The 18,810-nt window shown below is 44.4% G+C and overlaps 2 protein-coding genes across 2 annotated transcripts in view; both read left to right on the forward strand.

Annotated features, from left to right (window-relative positions):
- The window catches only part of LOC119895617 (microtubule-associated protein 11-like), a 60,633-nt gene that overhangs the window by 12,505 nt on the left and 29,318 nt on the right, over window positions 1-18,810 (forward strand). The window lies entirely within an intron of this gene.
- On the forward strand, window positions 8,836-10,855 carry LOC119895634 (odorant receptor 131-2-like). Its single transcript, XM_038708885.1, has one exon. It carries the CDS (start codon window positions 9,866-9,868, stop codon window positions 10,853-10,855), a length of 990 nt encoding a protein of 329 aa, XP_038564813.1. The 5' UTR covers window positions 8,836-9,865.

An 18,810-nucleotide genomic window follows, 5' to 3' on the forward strand; every position in this document is an offset into this window, starting at 1 on the left:
TTTCTGAGCTGTTCAAGTTAGCATGTGTGTGGATTTGTGTTGAGATTTCTGTCTGATCAGAAGTGTTTTAGTTAGTTTCGGCTTCACATGCAACATGCAGTCCCAAACTGCATTGGTCAAACAGTCTGAAGGGGATAATGTTCAAGTGTATGAATGACCTTACACAGAGCAGAGCAACACAGCAAGTAGACTTCTCATTAAATGATGACATTAGTCTGGTAATAATCTGCCTTTTGTCTGGACATGTCAGAAAACACAGATCTGTGGGAGAGATTCTGAATGTGCAGAAAGTTTTGAACATGAGCAGAAAATCTGCTGAAACACAGGAGCTATTAAAGTCCAGGAGTTTCTAATTGAATTAAAACTAAATAATTTCTCATTGAGGTGAAAAGGAGCCACAGTCACATTTAAAGGGGGTACTTCCCGAAACAAAGACACGAAGAGGAAGGAAGACTAAATCATGACTCAGCAGGAATGATATTACAGGAGAAAAGTTGATCTACAGGAGAAACATTTCTGAAAGCAATACAGAATGCCTGAGAGCTGCACAGCATTATATTCTGTTATAGTTACGCTTAAAGTTAGGCTATAAAAATATATAAATATTTGAATTGTCACCTGCCATCTGAATTTTGTGTTTCTCATTACATAAAAATCACCATAAACTGGTGCAAGCCCCCGGCCTTCATCACAACAGTCCAGTACAATGCCCGCATTACTGCTGACACTGCACCAATCTGCCTGTCCATCTCACGTTCCATTTTGCCGGCACTCGTGAATAACATCGAGATACTTAATCTCCTTCACTTGGCGAAACAACTCCCTCATAACCCAGAGGGAGTAATCCACAATTTTCCATCAGAGAACTACGGCCTTAGACTTAAAGGTGCTAAGCCTCATCCCAACCACCCCACCCAGCTGCAAACCAGCCAAGTGCATTCTGGTCACATTCTAATGAAGCCAACAGAACCACGCCATCTGAAAAAACAGGGATTTTTATCTGAAAACTGAACACTTTCCTCAACTCGGATGTGCCTTGAGATCCTTTCCATGAACATAACAGAATTGGAGACAGGGGGCAACCTTGAGTCCAACACCCACTGACTGTCACACTTTGACTCCTCAGGTAACGTGGTATTAAATCTTCTCCAATTCCTCAAAGCACATGTAGACTGGATGATCATACTCCCATGACCCCACCAACAGCCCTGCAGGTTTAAAGAACTGTTTCACTGTTCCACAGCCAGGACGGAATCTGCACTGATCTTCCTGACTTCCGATTCAACGATCAGTCGGAGCGTCCTTTCTAGCACCCTGGGAAAAACTTTCTTTTTCAAAATGGGAACCACCACCCTGGGTCTGCCTCCAGAACATAGCCAGAGCCAGGCCCTGCTTTCCCTTCCTGAGTCATCAGACAGTCTACATGGAGTTTTGTGGATCTGGACAATGCATAAGACCGTGCCCAGGAGATATTGTGGGAGGTGCTGTGGGAGTATGGCTTGAGGGGGTCCCTTCTTTTAAGGGATATGCGATCCCTCTGCATCCAAAATGAGAGCTGTGAATGGATTCTATGGACTGCAGTAAGTCAGACTCGTTCAAGGTGGGGGTTGGCCTCCGCCAAAGCTGCACTGTCACCAATCCTGTTTGTTATATTTATGGACAGGAAAGCGAGGCGTAGTCGGGGTAGGAAAGGGATGGAGTTTGATGGGCAGGGGATCTCATTGCTGCTTTTGGCAGTTGATGTGGTTCTGATGGCGTCATTGGTCTGTGCTCTTCAGCACTCACTGGATTTGTTCACACTCGAGATCTGAGGACAGGAAATCAATGGAATGCTGACTCCAGGTAGGGAATGAGTCTTTACCCCAAGTGAGGGACCTCAAGTACCTCAGGGTCTTGTTCACGAGTGAGGGGACAACAGACTAGTTTATTGGCCAAAGAACCGAAGCAGCAGGGGCAGTTTTGCATTCACTCTACCGCATCATTGTGACGAAAACAGAGATGAGCCGAAAGTCAAACCAATTGACCTACCAGTCAGTTTTTGTTCCTCACCTCACCTATGGTCATGAAGGCTGGGTCATGCCCGATAGAACTAGATCACAGATACAACAGGCTGAAAGAGGTTTTCTCAGGAGGGTGGCTGGCTTCCCTCTTAGAGATAGCGTGAGAAGCCAAGTCATTCATGAGGAACTTGGTGTCACAATCTGGTTCTGTTTGATCTGGGCTTGTGATTAATTTGGTCTGTTTTTGGTCTTAGTTTAGGTGTTTATTTCTCTGCCTGTTTTAATGTTTATTTTTTCATTCTCTCTCTGTACATTATTCTTGATGCTTGTTTTGGTCTTTTCCCTATATGTTTGAGTTTTATCAGTGTAGCAGTTTAATTGTGTCCATGTGCTTATTTAGTAAGCTAGTTTAGTCTGGGTCTGGCCCTTTTTGTTCCTTGTTTTTTTAACAACTCTGGTGCTGTTTGAGTCCTGTGTCCAGTCTGCCTAATCCTTCCTTGTCTGATTAGTTGATGTTCAACACCTGTTGATGTTCACCACCTAGCTAGCTAGCACTTCTGTTCTATATGAGACACCCCAGAGCGTCTCATAGAGACACATTTGGAAGCGTTGCACCCGTTGCTTCTCTATGAGACGCTGAAAGGTACCTTTGGCGTCAAATAACTACATTTTTATCACTTTTCCTGAAAGCATTGGTGTTGGAAACCCTGAGATGAGAACGGTTTTGTTATTATCTAAAAATCCAGCAAACTTATTCAGCCTTGTTTGGTGTCTCAGCTACCTGTTTCTGCCTGAGCACTCGCCAAAACCTGACACTCGGAATAGTGTTGAATGGAGCCAGTTGAGGTGGTTTTGGGCATCTGATGCTAGACACCGTGCTAGGCAAGTCCAGCGAGAAGCCCCTCACTGCAGGGAGCAGATCAGGGCGGTGCTCAAAGTGGGCGGCGTTAAACGTTTGACTCTGCCCACTTTCAACAAGGCCCTGAGATGCCCAAGAAGCCCCGTGGAAGCCATAGACTGTATTTTTAAAAAAGGTCTGAAAGTCTTTGCCTCTTTTGTAGAGCACATGTGAAGTCATGTGTAATGAGCTGTCAAAACTTTGTTTTTTGTTTGTGTTAATTGTTTTATTGTGTTAGTAAAGATGATGTAGAAGTCACCTGCTTGATCTCTCGATCTCGTTGCAGGAGCTGCTATAACTTAATGCACACAGCACATTCAGCTTGTCAACATGTCTATATGGTGTAGTCTATCTCCATTCTCATGAGAAAAGTAAACATTATTATTAGTATGAATGGGTAGTAACTGTGTACTGTTAATGAAATAAAAAGTATTTATAAAATATATAAAATGAATTACCTATTTATCACAAAATATTTCATGGACTGGATGCATTGTAAGAAAAAATACACACTTATTTCAAAAGGCTGTAGATGAAACTGGCAAGGTGAGAATAATTACATTAAAAAAGAGTTTATTTTAATTCACTTTATTGAAAATATACCTCTTCAAACGTCTTTTGTCAGTTTCACCATCTGCAAACGTTGTTAATCCATCCCCAGTTATTGTTTTAACTCACAGTTCATTATACGGTAATAATTAAATTTTCTTTTAATTTTAACTCGCACACTCTGGGACTATGTTATGTGAGGGATAGTGTGCGGCAAGCCGGGATAATGTGCAGCGAGCCGGTAATCATTTAAGCAATAGCTCAGAACAGTTGGTGTATATGATTACAGCTGGGGGTGTTGCGTTGTGCCGACAGCAGCAGAGTAGCATATAGCATTAGCTCCTTAGCCTGAGCTAACTGCTGGTTGCAGCTAATTTTCCAGCCAGAAACAACTACTGTAATAAATGCAATGAAAAGGAGATAAATCAGGAGACTTATCACCCTGGGAGAAAGATGGGGTATGGCAATGAAAAGTTTCCTGTAAAAGTTGGGACAGTTAGCAAGTATGAGCTAAACAGAGCTAACCCCTGGGCTCTTTGTTTACTTTCATACAACAGCATGCTGCGTGTGATGTCGTGTTATTCTTTTGCGCATGCGGGTCTTTATCAAGTGGGCGGAGTCAAATGTTTGACACCGCCCACGTTGAGCACTTCCCCAATTTGCAAACTGCATTCAGGGGTACTGGGATTGTTGTGAATAATTTTAGAGCCTAAATTGTTATTAATTACTAAAGAAATGGTGGTCTACATTGTCATCATTTAAAGTGTTATTTTATAGTGTAAAGTTAAGATCACAGTGTTAAAACTCTATAGCTCTGAGTGTGTGTGTGTAACTGCCCAGGCTCAGCAGTAGGACGTGTATGTGTGTAAGCAAGCATGTGTGTCATAGTGAAAAAACTTGAGGACTAAAAGGCAGACTCGGTACAGTTCGAAGGGGTGACAAAAGGGTTTTATTGATAGATCCAACAGGGCAGCATGGAGAACACGGAGGAGGGGAGTAAGTCCAGGTAAGATAGGTGCAGAGCAGGGTGTGGCGTTCGGCAGGGTTCCCGGAGGTAGTGTGATCCTGGGCACAGAGAAAAACAGGTTAATCCAGGGAGAGACAGAAATTACTAGGAATCTTACAGGAGAAGATTGTCGGCCTTGACGCATGTACCACATGTGGTTAACTGACGATCTGGCAAAGAATGTGAGGAGGACTGGGGTTGAAATACTGCAGGAGCTTGATTAGTGGAACGAGAACCAGGTGCGCCGCTGGAGCCAGAGAGTGTAGCCACGCCCAGACAGACACAGACAGGGAGGACAGACAGAAAACACAGGGAAGGTGGAACAAAAGAACACAAGGTAATGGGGAGACTCTGTAGCACCACAACAATGTGTGCTTTGGGAGCAGAGTGAGGGAGCACAGTAACACAGCACCAAGACACCAGCTAAGGAAAATGAAGAAGCAGAATTAGTGAAAATGGTGTTAAAAAACAATATATCAATATAGTCCATCACAGTAAGACACCGGCTTATTCCACAAAGTCAGGTTATGGTTAAAATATCATGTCCAGCAGAGGGCATGCCTAAGACACAGAGAGGGGGAGCAGTTGGAGTGAACTTGCTGAAGGAATATTTGCTGAACAGAAAAACCGACAGATGCTTGATAAAAACGCGTCAGATAGTGGATGACAAAAAAGACGACAGACGCTTTACGAAAACGAAACGATAGATGATAAGCAGAAAAGCAGAAAACAGCCAGCACAACATCAAGATTACTGTAAGAAACCAAGCATTAATGAAAGATACAGCATTACATGTTATTCTTGTATTAATTTTTTTAAGAAATAAAATTGTGCGTCAAATTATGCGTGCATAACTTTTAAAAAATACGGTGAGACTGAAGTTGAAATGTAATGGTGAACTTCTTATCCAGTAATGTAAAAATATAGAAAATCAACAATACAGTAATGAATGACAGCAGTGTTAATTGGTAAAACAACACATGTAAGCAGCATGACACCAGAGGATAAGAAGTTCACCATAAGTAGAGTCCTATTAGACCTTTCCTCGCTTTCGATACTATTGATCACAATATCATGCTAAAAAGACTCCACGAGCTGGCAGTGATGTCTGGAACGGTCTTAAAATGGTTTTCATCTTATCTGTCTGGCAGAAGTTTTAGTGTTTTTGCAAACATGTTCGGATAAAGCAGTGTTGTATGGGGTACCCCATGGGTCCGTCCTGAGACCTTTCTTATTTCTCCTGTACATTCTCCCTCTTGGACAAATTATCAGACTGTTCAGCGATATATTTTACCACTTTTATGATATTCAGCTGTATTGCTCATTTAAGGCCACAGATCTCCATAAATTATCCGCACTAGCAAACTGTTGGAGCAACATCAAGCACTGGCTGAATGAGAACTCTTTGCAACTGAACACAGATAAGACAGAGACAGTAATTATTGCACCTGATAGCATTACCCCTTTGATCAAGCAATATTTGGGTGACCTGGGCTTGTCTGTGAAACCGAGCCATAGGAACCTAGGTGTTGTCTTTGACTCAGCAATGTTACTAGTGCATCATTCCAACCAACTAATTAAAAACTGCTTCTTCCAACTGAGGAACATATCCAAACTAAGATCAGTGGTGTCAAAGATGGAATTAGAGATGATCATCCATGCCTTCGTATCCTCCCGTTTAGATTATTGTAATAGTCTTTTTACATGCATGAGTAATAAAGAATGTCTCGGGTTACGTATGTAACCCTGGTTCCCCGAGAAGGGGAACGAGACACTGCGTCGGTTACAACACTATGGGAACGCCTCTAGGAGTAGCAGGTCTGAACGTGAATGAAATCACTCCAATCCTATTGGCTTGTTGCTAGAACGGTAAGGTGTGATGGAATAACCGGAGGAGTATAAAGCACACCTGTACACACTCATCATTAGCTTAAACTATGAAGCAGGCGCTTCAAGTGGGGAGAGAGGTGCAGCGGGCCGACGCATTGTCTCGTTCCCCTTCTCGGGGAACCAGGGTTACATACGTAACCCGAGACATTCCCCTTCGAGGGAACTCGAACTGCGTCGGTTACGACACTATGGGAACGAGATACCCACTAAACCGTGCCGAAAACCCCGCCTGCCCCAGTGTGCAATAAAGTGGCATGACTAAGAGGAGAGCGCACGAGTGCCAGGTGCCGAAGGAAGATCAAGACTGTAAAACCGAATGAATGTGTGCGGAGTGGCCCAGGCAGCCGCTAAACAAACATCCTGCAAAGAGGCCCCAGAAAGGAGGGCTTGAGAGACCGCCCTGCCTCTGGTAGAAAGAGCCCTCAGAGCCACAGGTGAAGGCAAACCGCGCACCTGATAGTCCAGGGACATGGGTCTGAACAATCCAGTTGCTAATAGTATGTTTGGGTACAGGGAGCCCAGCCCTGGGGGACCCAAAACGCACTAGCAGCTGGTCAGCCTTCCACCAACGGGAGGACCTCAGAGTGTAAATACTCAGTGCTCTGACAGGGCAGAGCAGATGAAGTCTCCCGTCCTCCGCCGTCACACGAGGTGGAGGATGAAATGCCTGCAGCACTGTGGACCCTGCCGCACAAGAAGGCACTTTAGGGATGTATCCTGGACGAGGGTGCAGGATAGCCCTAATATTCCCTGGGGCAAACTCCAGGCTTGCGGGAAACCGAAAGTGCTTGGAGATCCCCCACCCTCCTCAGAGAGGTGATAGCAAGGAGAAGGCCATCTTGAGGGTCAAGTGCTTAGCCTCAGCTGACTCCAGGGGTTCAAAGGGGGCCTCAGCCAACGCCCCAAGAACCACCGCCCGATCCCAAGTGGGAACCTTGGACCAAGTCGCAGGTCTCATCCTCCGGGCACCACGGATGATCCGTGTGGACGGGGTCCTGGAGCTGAGGAGGGTCTCAACTGCTCCGGCTGTTAGACCCGCCTCTAGGTACTGTGCCCCCTCAGGGGCCAGACCCACAGCCGCCATACGGTGGGGCAATGGTGAAGAACCCGGCCCTGCACCTGGGACAGCAGGTCTCTCCTCAGAGGGACCTGCCACGGTGGGCCGTCCAGGAGCGACATGATGTCCGAGAACCACACCCGGGTTGGCCAGAACGGGGCTACGAGCAGTAGGCCGACATTGTCCTGGCGGACCCGCTCCAGAACCCCGGGGGCAGAGCGACTGGGGGAAAAGCGTACAGACGTAGCCTCTGCCACGAATGTACCATGGCGTCCAGACCCAACGGGGCTGGAGGAACGAGAGAAAACCATAGTGGGCAGTGCGTAGTCTCTTGAGACGCAAACAGATCCACATCTATGGGGCCGAACTCTGCGCACAAGAGCTCCACCACTTCGGGGTGAAGTCTCCATTCCCCGGGCCTCAGCCTCTGCCTCGACAGCAGGTCTGCTCCCTAATTCTGCGTCCCCTTGGAGATACATCGCCCTGAGCGATAGTAACCTCTGCTGGGACCACAGGAGGATCTGACGCGTCAGTCTGTACAGAGGGCGCGAGCGCAGACCGCCCTGGTGATTCAGATAGGCCACCACCGCTGTGTTGTCGGAACGAACCAGGACGTGGTGGCCTTGGAGATCCGGCAGGAAACTCCTTAGAGCCTGGAACACCGCCAACATCTCGAGACAGTTGATATGCCACTCGGACTGATGCACCTGCCATGATCCCCTTGCAAAGCGGCCGCCCATGACCACGCCCCAGCCCGTGAGGGAGGCGTCTGTCGAAATGACCAGCCGGCGACAAGACCCTACCAGCACGGGCCCCTGGGACAGGAACCAAGTTTCCTACCAAACTTACGGGAGGGGAGAAAGACTCCCCAACACCCGGAAGTCATCGTCCACTACGCTGAGCACGTCCGCCTCCTCCGAGTCGGATTGCTGCAGCGTCTCCGGATCCAAACCGCGAACGAGGGAAGCCGAGAACGGGCTCCCAAACGAGGAAAGGAAGTGTTGGAGCCAGCAGATGAAGGTCGGGAAAAAGCCTCAGCCATCCCAAAATCCTCCGACAGATCACGCTGTGATGCCCCATGAGTGAAGCCGCCGGGCCGCCTCAGCGGCCGCAGGGCCCACCCCTCAGGTAGAACACATCCGGCCATCCTCGGAAAAGAGAGCCATGCTGTACCTCAGTACCCGCACGGAAAGGGCTTCGCAACTGCCGCAGGCAGCCCCCTCGAGAGCTGCCCGGGTGTGCTCCATCCCCAAACATGAGACACACATCTCATGAGAATCTCCATCCAGTTATTCCGTCACACCTTACCGTTCTAGCAACAAGCCAATAGGATTGGAGTGATTTCATTCACGTTCAGACCTGCTACGCCGAGTGGCGTTCCCATAGTGTCGTAACCGACGCAGTTCGAGTTCCCTCGAAGGGGAACTCACTCGCCTCCAAGCTGTCCAGAACTCAGCTGCTAGACTCTTAACACATACAAGCAGAAGAGCGCACATTACTCCAGTCCTATCATCCCTTCACTGGCTGCCATTCATTTTAGAATTCAGTTTAAAATCTTGGTCCTTACGTTTAGAGTGTTACATGGTCAAACTCCCTCTTACATTTCCGACCTGTTACAGCAACTTACTCCCCCCCCGTAACCTAGAGGCTGTTGGTAGTTCCCCGTGCCCACTTTAAGACCAGAGGAGACCGGCCTTTCCAAGCAGCTGCACCCAGTTTGTGGAATGCACTCCCCACTTCTTTACGCACCTTAAACTGTAGTTTCTTTTAAAAAGCAGCTGAAGACTCTGTTATTCAAACAGGTGTTTGCTAAACATTAAGCTTGGTTTTAAAGTTGTCTGCCATATGTCAATATGTTTCTGGTGTTTAGCTAGAACTGTATTTTGTTGTTTTATTGGGAAGCACATATGTGATATTTTTCTGTGAAAAGTGCTATATAAATAAATTTTACTTACTTACTTACTTACTCTTGACCGTCTCCAGAGAAGTTTTTGACTGCAAACTTATTGACTATAGTGGAAAGTTAATAGGGTATTTTTTGAGAAAGTTTAAAAAGCTGGTGAAGGTGGGGGTGTACAGCTTTATTTGCTTCATTACTCTACTTTGTATTTCTTTATGTTAAAATACAACGAGTTACACGTCCAGTGCTTAATCCCTGCCCATTACATGTCACACATGTGCTGACAAGTGACGACGTCACATGAAGGAGGTGTGAAGACAGAGCTCATAAACAATATGTGAGGACAGGCAAACCCTGCAGACCAGCGCTGCCCACATGGAAACAAGCCTCCACTCTGTTATCTGTCTGCACAGGGAAAAAGTAAGCTGCAGACTTTGGGTTTATGTTAACTCAGTAGCTGTGATGACAATGTTAAGAATAAATACTGGACAAATTAAGTTTGTCATTGTGCTCCAGTTTCCATCAATAGGTTTATATTTCTGATGTTTTTAATTTTTTATTGAATATGTCTTACACAAATCAATCGCAGACAAACATCACTGTTGGACGGCAGTACCAAGGCTTACTGGGATTATTGTTGTCTTCCATTCTGACTACAGTGACATGTTTTGTGTTTCTCTTCATTAATGTGACCTTGTTATTCACCTTGAGGAGTAAACCAGTGTTTTGTGAGACCTCTCGTTACATTCTGCTGTTTAACCTCCTATTTGCAGACACTGTACAGATGGCAGAGGGTCAGTTAATGTACATAATGGCTGCTTGTAGAATAACACTGTCGTATCCTGTGTGTGGTGTTCTAACAATGCTCGCCAATGTCATAACAAAAATCTCTCCTCTCACACTGGTGGTGATGTGTCTGGAGAGATTTGTAGCTGTGTGTTACCCACTGAGGCACGCTGCCATCATCACCGTCAGAAACACAGGGGTGGCTGTTTGTGTTGTTTGGGTCTTCAGTTCACTCAGTGTTTTTATCCAAGTTCTTCTAATGTTAAAATTTCCATTTGCAGAGCTGGAGAGTCTGCAGATGAATGATTTTTGTGGCAAAGACAACATGATGCTTGATCCAATAGCTGCTGATTATGACAATGCCTTCAATAGCTTCCTCTTTGCAACAGCTGGTTTGGCAATCATTTCCTCCTATATTGGTGTGATGATAGCAGCCAGGTCGGCCTCCACAGACAAAGCTTCAGCCCGTAAGGTTCGTAACACACTGCTGCTGCATCTGGTGCAGCTGGGCCTCTGTCTCTCCTCAACTCTGTACAATCTCTTGCTTTTTTCTATCTCTGTAAACCTAGACAGGATCATATTTGTGCGCATTCAGTTTGTTATTTATATTTGTACTATCATGCTTCCCAGATGTCTGAGTGCTCTCATCTATGGTCTCAGAGACCAGACCATCAGACCCGTCCTCATGTACAATCTCTGCTGTCAGAGATTCTCACCTTTGCATTCAGTCGTCCAAACCAAAGCTAAAATCAGCAAACTTGTCACTTAAAAGATGGAATTTCTTAATTCCATAATAGAGAATTAGCAATGTTAATTTTTTTTAAAAACAGATGAGATTTGCTGATGCTCTTCATGATCTGTTTATATAAATATTTACTTTGAAGATTTTTAACACTATTTTGAAGGAACATGAAATGCTGAAATATATGAGTGGGGGGGTTGGGGGTCCTCCCCTGACAATTGGCCTAATTTCCAGCATTCTGGAAGCATTTTCTGCTCCTATTTACAGTGTAAGTGTCTTTATTTATATAAAGGAAAACAATTTTTTTTTGGAAAATGCTCATTTGTTTCTCCTAAATTTACATTGCATTGCATGTTTTCTTATTGTGCAAATAAACCTCAAAATCTCAAAGCCTTTTCATTAGTTAGTTGTTAGTTTTCAGAACATTTGTAAAAAAGTGATTGAGACAAAATCAGATATTTCAAAATGTGGTGGGGACATGTCCTCAGCGTCTCCAATGTAAATGACACTTATGAGTAATGCTAAGTATGCACTGTCCGCTTTTCTCAACACAGTGTATCCTACAATTACGTCACTATGGTTAAATGAGGTTTGCTATGAGTATCATGCTTAAAATAACATTATATTCTTCATGTTTATTGAAGCATTCATCATTCATTCATCATTCCCAAGTTTAAGTGACTGAAATAAATACCAGCTTAGTTGTTATAGACCTACATTGAGAAAATGCTACCCATACTGCATCATAAAAGACAAGTGAACTTCGTTAAGACTTTGCTATACATGTTTCATTTGCAGAAAGAAGACAAAAGAAACATCAGCTTTTGAATGAATGAATGCTTTCACATTGTCATATGTATAATTTTAGTACATTTAATCTCTCTTTGTGTCCAAGCCCACAGTGTAAATTAGTGGCTCAAAGTTATGTAGGTCTAAAAGCAATCTGATTAAACAGATGTGTAGTAATCATTCAGGCATGCACACAATATCAGTACAATATCAACTACTTTCAAATCACAGCAATATACTACTAAAACACAAATACATACTGAAAAATAATTTTTTTGAACTCTATCCATGAGCATAATGTCAAGTTGTTTAAGAGTTGAGTTCAAATTTTTAAAGATAATTGATATTTTATTGATGTGACCTTATCTGTCCTCTGGATCACAGAATGTGGCGAACTCAAAACCTCAAAGTATCAAAGGTGACGTGGATAACACTAATTATCTCATTACCATGTCACCTGTCAGTGGGTGGGATCTATCCGGCAGCAGGTGAAGTTGATGTGTTAGAAGCAGGAAAAATGGGCAGCGTGAAGATTTGAGCGACTTTGACAAGGGCCAAACTGTGGTGGCTAGAAGAATAGATCAGAACATCTCCAAAAATGCAGCTCTTGCAGGGGGATCCCAGCCTGCAGGGTTCAGTACCTATCAGAAGAGGTCAGAGGAAAGAAAACCAGTGAATCGATGACAGGGTCATGAGTGGCCAAGGCTCACTGATGCACGTCGGGAGCAAATTCTGGCCCGTGTGGTCTGATCCCACAGACGAGTGGGTAGAGTACCCAAAAACTGTGCTCAAGTAAAAGTACTGTTACTGTACAAAATGAATTTCTTAAGTAGTCATCAAAATGACTTCTTGAGTAAGAGTACAAAAGTGTTTATGAAAAAATTACTTGAGTAGTGAGTAATCTATGAAATAAAAATTTTTGGCCCCAAAATTTGATGTGGCTGTGACTGTAATTATTGCAGCTATTGATGGTCTCTAAAGGTAAAGAATCAACCATACCCTTTATTATTATAATTATTATTATTTATTTGAGATGAAATGACACGCCATCATCTCCTAACCTGCCACATACATAGCAGGACAATATTCCCAGTGTGTATCCATCAAGTGTGATTACAAAATACTACATTCATTAACAAAGACCACACCTGCGAAGATAGAGATTTTAAATGGTTTATAGCTTATGATGGAGCTAAGATGGGATTGTATGGAAAAAACGGATCAAGTGCCCGGAGGATGGGCTGAGGGATGCAGGGATGGGGGAGAGGGTCGAGGGATGAAAAGAACTTCAGATGGAAAGATGTGCGTGGGCGTTTCTGATATCATTTAGATCATTGCGAATGTACGTGAGGTATGCTGTTGAAGACCAGCGGCCAAGGATAACACATGATGTTATTCACGATTCCCTGCCTGGAGATGGAGGAGTCGGATCCGATGCAGAACGTATGCCCGGTGTACAGTTTGGGGGATATTCCAGATTTGGCAAAGGTGTTGGTGAAACCAGAAGCGTGTGGCTACTTTTCCTGCCTCTCTGATGAATAGAGAGTATGGCTGGCTAGTCTGCAGTCCACGTAGAGATGTATGGGTTCATAGTGACTGAAGTAAGAAGTGAGTCAGAAGAGGTAGCTGGATTGCGGTAAACTGGTTGGTTTTGCTGCATTTGAGGTGATAGATGAGAGTGTCTGCGGATTGTCGGCCATGGTGGCATGAATACTCGGATGATATTGGAGGCAGGAGGCGATGAACTCTGAGCACCACAAGAAGCCAAAGAATGCCAGTAGAAACATGGATGCCCATGTATGGAGTCAGATAACCCGATCTGAAGGTCTAAATGCAGCGGGCTAAGAGGTCTGAAGTGAAGTGAGGGGTAGGCGTTTTGGCAAGGGACATGGTTTGGCCTTGCAGAGGCCTTTGTTCAGCATGCTAATGTGTAAGTGGGACGTCCGTGGAGCAACGCTGTCTTTAGGCCCTTCTTAACAACCTCCACAGTTTGTGGGGCCCTTAGGGTCTCTGGGAGGGCATTCCAGAGCCGTGGGGCGACTGCCTGGAAGGCCCTGTCTCCCATAGTGGAGAGTTTAGTCCTTGGTTGGTGCAGGCAGAACTCAACCCGAGAAACCTCTCCTTCCACCACTCCGACAATAAAGCAAAACTTTTCCAATGGTACAAGGAATCGCTACTAAATTAATCTCTCCAACGCCGCTTCCCCTCTCTCTTCCCTTCTCTACTTCTCAAACAACACAATCAACCCAAGCACATGCATCCCTCCATCCCAGCATCCTTTCTTCTTCCCTTGTTCCTACTTTCCCTATCCCATCTCCTCTGGCCCCAACAGTCCTTCCTACTTGAATACCTGTTACCACAGTTGCCCAGATCTCACCCACACAGGTGACCCACGACACCGCCATCGGCCAGACTACTCCTCCTGTCTATTCTTTACCCCCTCCCCTACCCCCCACCCCATATCCCAAATGCATCCAATGTGATTGTTCCCTCCTCTAATGCACCCCTTTTCTCCTCATCTTCAGCCACAGCTGCTCTTTCCACATATCCTCCCCTGTAATCACTTCACCTTAGCCACAACAACAACCTCCTGTGCGCCCCATGGGCACAGCCAGACCATCCCCATTGTCACCCTCACTCAGGCAACAGATTCTAGCCGGTAACCACATTGACCTTGCTTCCCTTATTACTCCATTCTTACATAACCAGCTTAACAATTTGACTTGAAGGATAAAGGACGCTCATCATTGAACAGAGGGGGGGGGGGGGGGGTCTACACCACCACTTATCCCCCACTAACAATGCTTTCATCACTTATGATGCCATCAAGGGAAACCATATCTTTACATAATGCGTGACAGAGGTGCTTAGGCCCCAGAACAATGACTTCAGTTTTATCTGAGTTTAACATTAGAAAATTACAAGTCATCCAGGTTTTAACATCCTGAAGGCACATTTGGAGTTTAGATAACTGATGAGTTTCATCTGGTTTGATCGATAGATATAACTGAGTGTCATCTGCAATAACAATGGAAGTTTATGGAGTGTTTCCTGATAATATTGCCTAAATTCAATTCAATTCAATTTTATTTATATAGCGCCAAATCACAACAACAGTTATCTCACAGCGCTTTTCATAAAAGAGCAGGTCTAGACCGTACTCTGTGATGATATTTACAGAAGCCCAACAGTTCCCACCAAGAGCAAGCACTAGGCGACAGAGGCAAGGAAAAACTTCCTTTTAAGAGGCAGAAACCTCGAGCAGAACCATGACTCAGGGTGGGCGGCCTTCTGCCTCGACTGGTTGGGGTGAAGGAGAGAGAGAGAGAGAGAGAGAGAGAGAGAGAGGGATGTAAGGAGAGAGAGAGGGGAGGGAGGCAGCCTACACAATATACACACAGAGGTACAGACAGTGAAGGTGATGTTGCTATAGACTAAATGAAAAATGGTACAGATATTTATAATAGTGTTTATGATAACAATCTTATGTTAATGATTATAATAACAATAATAACAATAGGACTAGCAACAATAGTCGTTGCAGCAGAGGGTGTCGAGCAGGAACACGGGGGCAGCAGGTGACCCGCAACCACAGATCCAGACTCCACAGCTCCAGAGCCAGAAACACCTGCAGGAAGTGATAGGAGGAGAGAGGAGAGAGACGAGAAAGCACAAGACTACCAGAAAGGGGAGAAGTTGTGTTAGTAACATGCAATAATGGGATGAGGTTGCATACAGAGGGAGAGAAAGTAGAGGAGAGTGGAGCTCAGTGCATCATGGGAAATCCCCCGGCAGTCTAGGCCTATAGCAGCATAACTAAGGGATGGTTCAGGACTCACCTGAGCCAGCCCTAACTATAAGCTTTATCAAAGAGGAAAGTCTTAAGCCTACTCTTAAATGTGGAGATGGTGTCTGCCTCCTGAACCCAAACTGGAACCTGGTTCCACAGGAGAGGAGCTTGATAGCTGAACGCTCTGGCTCCTAGTCTACTTTTGGAGACTCTAGGAACCACAAGTAACCCTGCATTCTGGGAGCGCAGTGCTCTGGTGGGGTAGTAAGGTACTATGAGCTCTTTAAGATAAGATGGTGCCTGACCATTAAGAGCTTTGTAGGTAAGAAGAATGATTTTAAATTCTATTCTGGATTTTACTGGAAGCCAATGCAAAGAAGCTAAAACAGGAGAAATGTGATCTCTTTTCCTGGTTCCTGTCAGAACACGTGCTGCAGCATTCTGGATCAGCTGAAGAGTCTTAACGGACTTTTTCGAGCAGCCTGATAATAAGGAATTGCAGTAATCCAGCCTAGAAGTAACAAATGCATGGACTAGTTTTTCTGCATCATTTTTAGACAGGATGTTCCTGATTTTCGCAATATTACGTAGGTGAAAAAAGGCGGTCCTTGAAATTTGCTTAATGTGAGACTTAAACGACATGTCCTGATCAAAGATAACTCCAAGATTCCTCACAGTGGTGCTGGAGGCCAGGGCGATGCCATCCAGGGAAATTATATCTTTAGATAATGCGTCACGGAGGTGCTTAGGCCCCAGAGCAATAACTTCAGCTTTATCTGAGTTTAACATGAGAAAATTACAGGTCATCCAGGTTTTAACATCCTGAAGGCACATTTGAAGTTTAGCTAACTGATGAGTTTCGTCTGGCTTGATCGATAGATATAACTGAGTATCATCTGCATAACAATGAAAGCTTATGGAATGTTTCCTGATAATATTGCCTAAAGGAAGCATATATAAAGTGAAGAGGATTGGTCCAAGGACAGATCCTTGAGGAACTCCATGACTAACTTGGCATGCATGGAGGACTCAACATGTACAAACTGAAATCGATCTGATAAATAGGACTTAAACCAGCTTAGAGCGGTTCCTTTAATGCCAATGAAATATTCCAGTCTCTGCAATAGGATCTGATGGTCAATGGTATCAAATGCAGCACTAAGATCTAATAAAACCAGTACAGAGACAAGTCCTTTGTCTGATGCAATAAGGAGGTCGTTAGTAATTTTCACCAGTGCTGTCTCTGTGCTATGATGAGCTCTAAATCCTGACTGAAAATCCTCAAATAAACTATTGCTATGTAGAAAGTCACACAGCTGTTTAGCAACTGCTTTCTCCAGAACCTTAGAGAGAAATGGAAGGTTAGATATAGGTCTATAGTTGGCTAAAACATCCGGATCAAGTTTGGGCTTTTTCAGAAGAGGTTTAATTACAGCTACTTTAAAGTACTGTGGTACATACCTGTTGATAAAGATAGATTGATCATATCTAGTATAGAGGTGCTGACTAAGGGTAGAACATCTTTAAGCAGCCTAGTCGGGATGGGGTCTAAGAGGCAGGTTGATGGTTTAGATGAAGAAATTATTGAAGTTAGTTGGTAAAGATTGAGGGAAGCAAAACAGTCTAAACATGTATCTGGTTCTACAGCTGTTTCTAAGGTTCCTGAGTTAAGAGATAAGTTGGTGCCAGTTGAGGGCAGGTCTTGGTGAATTTTGTCTCTAATAGCTAGAATTTTATCATTAAAGAAGCTCATGAAATCGTAACTACTGAGAGCTATGGGAATACTTGGCTCAATAGAGCTGTGACTCTCTCTCAGCCTGGCTACAGTGCTGAAAAGAAACCTGGGGTTGTTCCTATTTTCCTCTATTAATGACGAGTAGTACGCTGCTCTGGCATTACGGAGGGCCTTCCTATAAGTTTTAAGACTATCTTGCCAAATTAAACGAGAATTTTCTTTGGTGGAACGCCAATTCCTCTCAAGTTTCCGCGATATTTGCTTTAATTTGCGAGTTTCAGTATTATACCATGGAGCTAACCGTCTTTGATTTGTATTTTCTTTTTTAGAGGGGCTACAGAGTCGAGTGTCATTCGCAGCGAGCCTGCAGCACTATCAACAAGATGATCGATTTGGGAGGGACTGAAACTAGCATAGGAGTCCTCCGTTACTTTGTGACTTGATAATGAATTTAGAGCTGATGGAATCGCATCCTTAAATTTAGCTATAGCACTATCAGACAGACATCTTGTATAGAAATTTTTGCCCAATGGCGAGTAGTTCAGCAATACAAACTCAAAAGTTATCAAACAGTGGTCGGACAAAGAGGGATTCTGTGGGAACACCACTAAATGTTCAATTTCAATACCATACACCAAAACAAGGTCGAGGGTGTGGTTAAAACAGTGAGTCGGTTCATGAACACTCTGAGAGAAGCCAATGGAATCTAACAGAGAGATAAACGCAGTACTAAAGCTGTCATTCTCAACGTCCACATGAATATTAAAATCTCCTACAATAATAACTTTGTCCGTTTTAAGGACTAAAGTTGACAAAAACTCTGCAAATTCAGATAAGAATTCAGAATACGGGCCAGGTGCTCGGTACACTATAACGAAGAGAATTGGTTGCAGTGATTTCCAACTTGGGTGCGAAAGACTAAGAACAAGACTTTCAAATGAGTTATAGTTTAGTTTAGGTTTAGAGCTGATTAGCAGGCTAGAGTGGAAGATAGCTGCAACTCCACCTCATCGGCCTGTGCCTCAAGGAATGTGAGTATTAATATGACTGGGAGGGGTGGATTCATTTAGGCTAACATATTCTCCATCACCCAGCCAGGTTTCAGTAAGACAAAATAAATCAATATCATAATCTGATATTAGTTCATTTACTAGTACACCTTTAGAAGAGAGAGATCTGATGTTTAAGAGTCCACATTTAACTCTCCTATTCGTTTGCACTATTGCTCTTGTGGTTTTAATTTTTATGAGGTTTTTATGCACAGCTCCTCTTCTGTTTACCTTTTTAAATAATTTCGATGGTCGGGGGGCAGACACCGTCACTATAGTAGATAGATAGTAAATCCTGAAATGGAGGAGCAGAGAAGTGTGTTAAACTGCAACTCTGCGTAGGGTTTTGGGTGGGTAACTGCTGAAAAAGAAGGGCAGAGAAGTGTGTTAAACTGTGACTCTGCCTCCTGGTCTCAACTCTGGGTTGTCATGGATTTGGTCCACTAATAAACTTGGCCAGATTTCTAGAAATGAGAGCTGCTCCTTCCCAACTGGGAGGGATGCCGTCTCTCCGGATCAGACCAGGTCTTCCCCAGAAAGTCTGCCAATGATCTACAAAGCCCACATCGTTTGCTGGACACCACCTCGACAACCAGCGGCGGAATGACGACATGCAGCT

Source organism: Micropterus salmoides, unplaced genomic scaffold (genome assembly GCF_014851395.1).
Source record: "Micropterus salmoides isolate LMB-PRFRI ecotype aquatic unplaced genomic scaffold, ASM1485139v1 Ms_hic_scaffold_9, whole genome shotgun sequence".
NCBI lineage: Eukaryota > Metazoa > Chordata > Actinopteri > Centrarchiformes > Centrarchidae > Micropterus > Micropterus salmoides.

What these genes read in the sequence shown, in the direction of transcription:
- LOC119895634 (XM_038708885.1), top strand. Translation starts at nt 9,866, where the DNA reads ATGTCTTACACAAATCAATCGCAGACAAACATCACTGTTGGACGGCAG.